The sequence below is a fragment of the Trachurus trachurus genome (genome assembly GCF_905171665.1).
Source record: "Trachurus trachurus genome assembly, chromosome: 16".
Taxonomy (NCBI): Eukaryota; Metazoa; Chordata; class Actinopteri; order Carangiformes; family Carangidae; genus Trachurus; species Trachurus trachurus.
The window spans coordinates 33,587,514-33,598,277 of record NC_139902.1 but is presented as its reverse complement, the minus strand read 5'-3'; the positions used below and the strand labels follow the sequence as shown (position 1 = coordinate 33,598,277).

The following is a 10,764-nucleotide window of genomic DNA, read 5'->3' as shown; positions in this document are numbered from 1 at the left end:
CTCGGTGATCATCTTGGTCTACTTTATTGACTCTCGGTGACAACACAACACAGGGATGACGGACTGCTGTTTCGCGGGCTGGTGTTACTGTCTAAAAGGTCCGGCACTGGACAACCACACTTGGTTCCTATGCTCTGCGTAACACCATTACAACACATCACCCTTTCTTTGAGTCTTTCAAGACATATGCACAGAATGTATGCTATTGTAACACATAAGCATGAATTAATGTTGACAGACCAACTCAAAACATCACCAAAACCATGAATTTACTAACATCCATATTTTTAGGTGTACAGCTTTTTTTTTTTTCTTAGGCTGACCATTAACTCAGTATTGAGAGAACACTATCAGTATTTCTTTTCTATTAAACAGAACAGTCTCTCTGGTTTACTCTTCATTATAACAGTCATTTCAGTCCAAACTGTCTTTTAATGAAACAGCCTCTTAACCTGGATTCCTTTTGAACTAAGGCAATGACATCATGTAGTTTACTTATAACTACTGTACATAGTCTCCATATCTATCTGGTGGCCTCACAAGTCTGCCACTGGAGGTAACACGTGCCGGAGTTGGTGGCACAGTGACTGGAGGTGTGGCAAGAGGTGGATCAACCTCTGGAACAGGTGAGTGCAACTGTCCATCACACTCGATGCTTCCCTCTCCACTCCTCACTGAAGTCTCTGGAGCAGACAGGAGGGGCCGTATGTGACGACGGTTCCTGCGCAGCACACCTCTGCCTGTCTGCACTAAATATGACCTTGGGGGGTCACATTGTTTGAGCACTGTAGCTATCTTGGTCCATCCACGTTCATTGTCCAGCTTAATGGCAACACTATTTCCAGGTTCAAGTTCCGGCAGGAGTCTGACATCATGCCTGTTGTCATAGGCACGCTTGTAGCTCAGTTTAGTCTTCTCATCAGTCTGTCTCACTCGGAGATCTGGCCATGCAGATTGTAGCTTAGATTCCAAGGTGGGAACTGTGGTGCGGATCTGCCTACCAAGCATGAGCTGAGATGGACTCACACCTGTGGCCTGCAGTGGGGTCGCTCTATAGCTCATGAGGGCTAAGAAAGGATCAGTCTGTTTCAGGATGCGTTTGGCTGTCTGTACAGCTCCCTCAGCTTCTCCATTGGCCTGAGCATAGTGAGGACTAGTTGTTATGTGTCTAAAATCATAGTCCTGAGAAAACTGTGCAAAAGCTCTGCCTGAGAACTGGGCAGTGTTGGGTAATAACGCGTTATTAGTAACGCCGTTACGTAACGCCTTTACTTTTTTCAGTAACTAATAACGTAACGCGTTGTTTTTTTAAAATCAGTAACTCCGTTACCGTTACCAGACGCTGCGTTACTCCGTTCCTTTTGGTGAGGTTTTACAGCGGCACCATAGAGCGGCACACACTTCCCATTACATTTTAGCGATCAATAAAGTTTCATTGAATTGAAAGAAAGACAGAGCACACTGCAACACTGTGAAAAACAAAGCGCTTGGTGGCCGCCCTCTAGCGTCCCACACGTAATCTAACACGCTCCATGAAGAGGACTGGACAGGTCAGGTCAGGGCATGACGGCGAGCTAAGCTAACGTAGCTAACGTAGCATCCGAGACCGAAGCTGTGTGTCAGTTCAGGCTGCAGCCCCTGAACTGGGAGACAGCTCGAGAGTCACAGCGAGACACAAGCAACCACTCCACCGAGCAGCAGCGGTTAGAGTCCGACAGACGGACGCCTGAAACGGTAAACACAGAGTGATCTCTCTGGGTAAACACAGCTGATCGATCGATTAAAAAAATGCTTTGAATTTAGTACTTTCCGTCATTAAATCAGGTTTTTGAATGTTAAGTAGTATCCTCAAGATGTTTGCAGTTCTGTCATGCTGCTGTAGGCTACATGCTGACATCATGCAGCATGATGATGATGATGATGATGATGATGGTAACATTTTAAAGATAAAAACCGTTTTTTCATCAGCATCAAACTGAAATGAGGTTAGAGGGGAATTCAATCAACCTTTATTTAATGGGAGCATTGGGGAAAAAAACGTTTTAAAGTAACGAAAAAGTTACTTTCTCAGTAATACATTACTTTTTGGATGAAGTAACTGAGTTACTTTTTTAATGAAGTAACTAGTAACTGTAACTAGTTACTATTTTCCAGTAACTAGCACAACACTGGAACTGGGGGCCATTATCTGTGATTAATTCGTTTGGACATCCCCATACTACAAAGGTGGCTCTCTTTTAACCCGGTTAGATCACCACGGTAACTTATGCTTAGCTCATAACCTGGTCCCGACCAGGTTATGTTCAGAGTTTCATCCTAAAATCGGCTATAAAGGCGCCGCTGTTTCACTATTTAGCCTAACTAATTTTCAGCTGCGTCACCTTTACTTTGAAAGTCCAGTGGAGCTGGATCAGAACTGAGCGTTTACGGAGGGAGAGATCAGCTGATCCGCTGCTGACTGCTGTTTACTGCTGGATGTGAAGTTAGCAATGCTCTTTATTTATATTATTTATCTGACGCCCCCCCAATTTATTTTAGCACCAGCCGCCACTGCAAACCGAACTGAAAACCATGACCACAAAACCGTGAACCAAACCGAAAAGTGGATTTTGTGAACCGTTCCGTGATGCTGGCTGTGTGTGTTTTGAACGTTGTTTCAAACTATGCGTTTGCTTGAACATCCTTTAAATACATATTGCCGCTTAATATGTTTTATGTAGCCTATGGGATTTTTAAGCTTCATGTGTGTTATTGGACAGAAAGAGCAGCGCTGCCTCAGAGCATAGCCTATGTACAGAAAACACATTTACATCAATACATTTTTTACAATGAACCAATCAGTCTGTATTAAATTTTATGTAGTTTGAAGGCAAGGTTTGCAAGGTTCATGTGATGGACATCTAGGGACAGATTCACTAAGGTTTGCACAGCTTTTGCTCTGTTTGTCTTTGAAGACCCTCTTCACATGTTTCAAAACCAAACACAGAGAGACAAATTGTGCAGGTTTAACAGGAGCAAAAGCTGTGCAAACCTGAGTAAATCTGGACCCTAGTCTCATGCTAAAATTGACTGTAAATTCACCTTTAAAGTTGTTGTTTTTTTGTTTTTTTTCCCAGGGGAGCATGCCCCCGGACCCCCCTGGGGGGTCGGTATCTTGTCACCTTTTTTTTACCCCTGATGAGTTTGCACCCCTGAAGGTTTGTTTTTGTTACCTTTTCATGCTATATGTCCGGCTCCAGTTTGGTCGCCGTTGATAGTCTCATGTATGGAACGTAGTCTGTAATTGAGATGGAGCTAAGATAACTTGTTGGTTGTTTTATTAATGCAACAGGACGTATTTTGTCTGTTTGATGTGAGGTCTGGTAAGGTTAAAAACAGTTTATTGGATTAAAAACAAACGGTTAAAAATATTTATTTCATGGTAATACAGCACTCCATTTGGATATTGTCTTTTGATTAAAATAGATAAAAAGGGAGTCAACTTACATGATTGTTTATGTGATAAAAGCAGTTAAAAATAGAAAAGTAAAAAGGAAAGGTAACTGTATTTTATTTTCTTCTTCTCATAGCTCTTACGGTGTGTCTGCAATTGAATATTTTCCATGGAATAAAGGAATGTGAACCATCAGTTTCATCATTTGTGACCATTATTTAGCTGGGGACGCAACACACTTGGTATTTTTTATTAGGCTATTATTAAAACAAGAAAGCTACAAAGGTTTTTCTTTACTTTTCTTTTCTTTCTCTTTTTTTTAATTCTATGTCATTTTCTTATGTGTGGACACAAAAAAAATGTTATTTTGGTGTACCTGTGCAGGTAAAATCTTATTTTGGTGCCTGTGAAGACAAAAGTTATTTTGGTGCACATGGAGGTAAATGATTATGTTGGTTCCTCAGTAGTTCATCAGTAACTACTGTGATGTTTGTGTACCTTACACAAAAATATTAACTAATGAGTAGGTAATGATTACCTACTCATTTTGATGTCTCACTTTACCTTAAGGTACACAAAAAGGGTAACTAATGATTCAGTAATAGTTAATTCCTCAGTAATTTGATTAGGAGTTACTGAAGAACTCACCATTAACTAATATTGAGTTCCTTATTCATTCCAAATTTGTTTCATAGTAAATAACTACTCTAAATTTTGTGCACCTCAAACAACTTTACTGTGAACCACGGTGTGATCAATATACAGTACTACACAGCCCCATGATACATTCATTTAGCCTACCAAACATGTGACAAACATCATATTTATTTCAAAGGCAACATGGATGGTCATATTGATGTGTATGTGGTCTGAAATTAATGAATAAAATCTTCTCAAGAATTCTGCTGTCTTTTTAAGGAACTACTAATTGTAAAGATGAAGATGAAGAAATGAAAAACCACTCATTATGTGTCACTTTAGGTCATAAACTAACTACTGGACATGTTATTGAGTAATGATTCTGTACTGATGAAGTAACTACTGTAGTTCACTACTTATCAAGTTGTGATTAACTATCCATGAAATTTGATCATGAGTTAATGAAGAACTGATCATTAATAGTTCATCATTAGTTCCTCAGTAACTACTCTAATTTTGTGTATCTCAGTTCCATAACTAACTACTCATTAGTTCCTCATTAACTACTCCTCTGAAATTTGATAAGGGGTTCCTGAAGAACTGACCATTAACTAATAATTAATTAATCAGTAATTCCTCAGTAACTACTCACATTTTTTGTACCTTAGTTCCTCAGTAACTAAGGTAATTTTATGTACCTCAATTCCTCACTAACTACTCATTAGTTCCTCATTAGTTCCCCATTAACTACTCTAATTTTGTGTACCTTATTGTAAAGTGTTACCCCCAAAAGGAAAAAAGGAAAGAAAGGGTAATAGTTTATAAAAAATAAAACAGGACGGAGAAAGAAATTGTAACGAGTAATGTAACTAATTACTTTCTCCAGGGAGTAATCAAGTAATGTAAGGCATTACTATGTGTAATGTGTAATATATTACTTTTTTGAGTAACAAGCCCCAACACTGGTGGTTACATGAGATCTGATCTCAACACATAGTAGGTCCTAGTAGGTTTTATCAGCACAGACACAAAGAAGAAACAGCTTCATCATCTGAGCTGTAGAAGAACTTAGATCCAGTCATTTTCAAACTTTTATTCATCTACACATGTTTTTTTTTTTTATAATTTTTATTTTTATTTTACATAATGAACAACAAAGATAACAAACAGGAACAGCAACAACAGCAACAACAACAACAACAACAACAACAGCAAGAAAAAAACAAAAGATGAATGAAAGTTCATGAATACATTCATGAATCACCCCAACTACACACACACTCACACACACACATAACACAGATGGAGTGGTCCCGTTCTGAGAAACTGGCGGGGCTGGAGACATAACCCACCAGGACTGGGCACCACACAGAGAGTGCTGAGAGGGATACATTGAAGCATCATTCTGCCCGCTCACAATGAAATGCAACATTTTAACATTTGGAAACATTTAATCCTGCTCTCCTCCACCTATCCACCTTTTTCCGAACGTCAAAAACGTAGCCTGTTTTGCCGGTTTTGGAATGTTATGTTTACGTTTCCATGGTTTCAGTAGCCGCGGTAAATGCATGGATTTTTTTATTTTTTTTTCCCCCAATGAAAATCTGTAAAACGCATGGATCATCACAGCAGCTTTTAACAGTGGATATCACACAGATTGACATCCGTGTTAAAAGCCAGCGTTAATGATCCATGCGTTTACCGCAACTATGACAACGCCTGAAAACCATGGAAACGTAAACGTACAATTCCACCAAACCGGCAAACCGGAAGCCAGTTTTGACCACAGATGACGTTCGGAAACTTGTGGATAGCACGAAAGAAGAGTCAACAAGCCTGGTCCAATGACCATCTCTTCAGAGAAAAAAAAAAAGGGGGGGGGGGGGGGGGGGGGGGGGGGGGAATAAAATATGAGAGGGGTTGACATGGGTGGGGGAATAAAACAGAGGCAGTTAAAAAACAACAACTTTTTTTCCCTTTTTTTTCTTTTCCCCTTCTTTCCCCTCCTTTCTTTAAAATAATGACAGGTACCACCAAAGAAACAATAACAACAATAATAATAATAGTGAATAACTAAATAAAATTCAATAAACAAGAGTGAACAAAATGGCTCATCATTGTCAGGATATATCCTCATCAATTTGATTTTCTTTCAAGAGTGACATGATGTGACTCAGAGAATCTGTGTGGTCACTGCCCAGATCTTGCAGGACAGAAGCTGCTTGTTCCATAGAAACAAGTTCCAGAAAGTCCTTCTGCCAGTTAACTATATCAAAACAATTTGGTTTCTTCACTTTCCAGTTCATAAGGATTAACCGTTTAGCTGAAAGGAAGGCTAGGTCTAAAAGATATTGAAATTTTTTTGAGGTTGCTCCCTCTATTTGTTTTCCTAGAAGACCCACTGCTGGTTCTAAAGGAAAGTTGATTTTAAATAATTTACATAGATAATCTCTGATTTTTAACCAAAATGTCTGTGTTTCTGGGCAGTGCCACAGTAAGTGGATAAGAGTTCCATTCATTCCACACCCATGCCAACATTTATCTGTAACACCATTATTCATTTTCTTAAGTTTATGTGGAGTGATATACGATCTGAACAGAATCTTAATTTGTATGATTTTATACCTGACACATTTTGAAAGATTGTTTGAGCGGGTCAGGATAGTTTCCCATTGTTCTGATGTTAAATGTATGCCCAAATCTTTCTCCCATTGTGCTTATATAACTTTAGAAGAGATGCAAGAAGAAGTGCAACATAACAGTTTATAGATTTTAGATACCTTTCCACTACATCGCCCCCCCCCCCCCCCACACACACACACACAGAGACAAAGACACACACGCAACTCAGTGATGTTCTCTTTTTTCGTTGGTTGGTTTTTCAAGACTGAAACCATCACTTTTTGTTTTTTTAAATGTGGATTTATAGCGTTTAAAAAAAAAAAAAAAAAAACAACTTTGAGTTTTTAATCAAAATATTGTTGTTTGATTTAATAATCATTGTTCAACATGTTCAGACTGAGCCAACAATCATTTTAACAGGATACATTGAATATTAACAAAATGGGTGGGTCTAGGTAAAAAATGGCATTTTCTGGAAAACTATTAAAATGGATTTATAGCGTTTTGAAAAAGAGCTCTTCATATGATCTGATCTCTAAACCAGACTAGCCAGTCTATGAACCCAGTTGGACAAACTGCAAAACTTCTTCAAGACAAAAAACTAAGTCCAGTTATCTTGATTCAACTGCCTAGATATGCCTTTGACCTGGACAAATGAGAATTTACACAGACATGATCAGATCCTAACAGATGTATTTATTTTCCTCTCATCTCACTCTGATCTGTCTCCTGATCCAACTAAAGATTTCCTAATCTCATTCAGAATCAAAACCAGACCCAGAATTGCAATCAGTTTCATGTTTCTGATGCTCCATCTGTAACTTTGGTAAATTATTTTAGCTCTAATCATCAGATCATCTGACTGAGGTCTTTCCTTATAAACCGTCATTAAATATCACTGTATGGAACAGCCTTTTTTGTTAATTAATACTGCCGCTGCAACTCCCACTCCAGCTCCCACCAAACCTCCCACTACAGCTCCCACTGGACCTGCTGCAGCTCCTAGTGCAGCTCCGGCCTCAGCTCCAGCAGCAGCTCCAGCAATAGCTCCAGTAATACCCAATCCTACAGCATCCTGAATAAATGAATTGTCTTTCTCTGCCCTTTTTCTTGCTTCCTTAGGATCCATTTTTGGATTTTTTCTCAGTAGACGTTTCATTACTTCTCTGATGGCTTTCTCAGCGGCTTGGAACATCGCATTGGTGAAGCATCTTCCTCCATTAATCTGAACCAGCTTTTTGATCTTCTTCAGCAGCTCAGTGACTTGGACACGATTCTCTGTGTTTATGTTGTTGAACACGTAGTATCCTCCACCACACTGGCTGATGAAGTCACGGAGAGGTTGATTCCCACTGATCACTGTTTCTATGTCGGCGTTTGCCCTCTCTATCTCGTCTCCATGGGTGAACAGGACCATGCTGTACTTTCTTGCTTCTTCTCCAAACATCTCCTGAAGGATCTTCACTGTTTCTTGTTCTTCTTTACTGAATCTGGTCAGTTGGATCACGATGAGGAACACATGAGGACCAGGAGAAGCAAAGTTGACGGCTCTACCGACCTCTGTTATCACATCCTTCATTTCTCTATTGGTGTCATACAGACCTGGAGTATCAACAACAGCCACTGTTTTACTATCAACATCCTCATTTTCCTTCTGACACTTTGACGTCACTGAGGATAAAGACACCTCAGATTTAAAGACTCGTCTTCCTAAGATGGTGTTTCCCACTGCGCTCTTCCCAACTCCGGTTTTCCCAACAAGTGCAATCCTGAGATCTGATGGATTTTCTGCCTCTGTTGGAGAATTTAAAACTCATTATTGACCATTGTTGTTAACAGAGTGTAAACTAAAATTACAGCAGTAACCCTCCTCTCCACTCCTTCTCACTCCTCTCCACATCTCCTATCCCTTTCTCTCCTCTCCTCTCCTCTCCTCTCCCCTCCCCTCCTCTCCTCTCCCTTTCTCTCCTCTCCTCTCCTCTCCTCTCCTCTCCTCTCCTCTCCTCTCCTCTCCTCTCCTCTCCTCTCCTCTCCCTTTCTCTCCTCTCCTCTCCTCTCCTCTCCTCTCCTCTCCTCTCCTCTCCTCTCCTCTCCTCTCCTCTCCTATCCTCTCTCCTCTCCTCTCCTCTCCTCTCCTCTCCTCTCCTCTCCCCTCCCCTCCTCTCCTCTCCCTTTCTCTCCTCTCCTCTCCTCTCCTCTCCCCTCCCCTCCCCTCCTCTCCTCTCCTCTCCTCTCCTCTCCTCTCCTCTCCTCTCCTCTCCTCTCCTCTCCTATCCTCTCTCCTCTTCTCCTCCCCTATGTCCTCCTGTCCTCTTCTCCTCCTCTCCCCTCCTCTCTCCTCACCTCCCTCTCCTCTCCTCTCCTCCCTCTCCTTCTCTACCCTCCTCTCCTTCTCCTCTCCTCTCCTGTCCTCCCTCTCCTCCCTTTCCTCCTCTCCCCCTCCTCTCTTCTCCTCTCCCCCTCCCCTCCTCCCTCTCCTTTCCTCTCTTCCTTCCTCCTCTTCTCTTCTGCCTCCTCTTTCCTTTCCTCTGCTCTCCTCCCCCTCTCTCCTCTTCAGCAGACAGCAGAGGTCATACTACTTCCAGTATCCGTTTAGAGCCTTGAAGCACATTCACACATTCCTAGCCCCTTCCCTCAAACCCTCCCATCCACGCCAAAACCCTGCCAGTGAAAAGATTTGGAACTGAAGGCCAGTGACAATAAAACAAACTGACAGTGTAAAAAAAAGAGTCTGAAGAATAACATTAAAGGGACAACGAGGAGTTTCTATTCGGTTATAAAAAAGTATCACGTTAATGTGGATGAATCTCCGCTACCCACACTTGTTAATGGCTCCATTTTCGCTAAATATATCGATCTGTCTCTATCGTTATTTTGTTATTATTAGTGGTGGCGGAAATGCTGGTCGAGCCGACCAGCGTTTCCTTCATGGCGAGTTATGAGAATAACGCCGCAGAATCGCCGTTTATGGTCGGAACTACGATGGTATGTGAACCTCTTTGAACCTCTGACTTTAATTTTTGATGAATGAAAACATGAGTCTGTCTTGCGCCGGTCAAAGAAATGTACGGTGCGCGCGGAGGCTCATAAATGTAGTGTGAAAACGCTTCGCTTTTCCAAAACTCCTCGTTGTCCCTTTAAAGAACAAATCATGATAAATATTGTATGTTTTTAATGTCTGCGTTTTATCTTTCAATGGAATTTTTTTCAGTGAGAATACAACTTTTTCTATGACGCCAAATTTTCTTTCCAGTGCCAAAAGATAATGACAGTGTTCTGGCTCCATATAGTAACTCATGGTCTCTGTCTGGACTCAAACCCTCGATCTCCTACCTGTGGTTAACAGGCTGTTTGGGATGTTGCACTCTGACCACTCAGCCATGTGCTGCACATTTTACATTGTTATATATATACATGTTACATTGCATTAACATAGTACCAACCCTAAAATGCTCACACACTAATCATGTGCTTAATGAGTGGCTCAACTTTAGAATAGAAAACTATATTTTTCAAAATGTAGTCACTGTAAATGAAACAAATGGTGATCCTACAAATAACTTTGAGTAGTAAATGACCTTACCTTTCTGAGCCATGTTTGTCTTGTCCTGGTGTTGTGCTGAGACTTCTGAAGTGCAGTGACCTGGAGGATCAACAACAGCCACTTTTTGACGATCAACAGCTCCTGTTTTCTTCTTACACTCTGCCGTCGCTGTGGACAGAGACAATATCGATTCAAAGGCTTGTCTTCCTAAGATGGTGTTTCCTGTTGCACTCCTCCCAACGCCAGTTTTCCCAACCTACATTACATAGTACAAGCAAAATCTCTGTTGGAGAATTTAAAACTCATTATTGACCATTGTTGTTGTTGAGTGTAATCTAAAATTACAGCAGCAGTAAGGGTTTAAGGGTACAACACAGCTTTTCTTTTTGAGCTGAGAAGATAAAAATCTGTTCTGAGTGGTGGAGCGGTATCATACAAATGATCACAGCCTGTGTGGGGCGTTGTACTCTGACCACTCAGCCGTGTGCTGCACATTTTAACATCACATCTAACATTGTACTAACCC

The 10,764-nt window shown here is 40.9% G+C and overlaps 1 protein-coding gene across 1 annotated transcript; it reads right to left on the bottom strand.

Moving 5' to 3' along the window:
* Positions 1–501: 501 nt before the first annotated feature.
* LOC310999828 (uncharacterized protein) lies at positions 502–10,290 on the bottom strand (the record flags this gene model as incomplete). The annotated part of the gene is made up of 3 exons (XM_083990394.1): positions 502–1,137; positions 7,656–8,488; positions 10,278–10,290. 3 exons carry the CDS (start codon positions 10,288–10,290, stop codon positions 502–504), a joined length of 1,482 nt encoding a protein of 493 aa, XP_083846520.1.
* Positions 10,291–10,764: the final 474 nt, after the last annotated feature.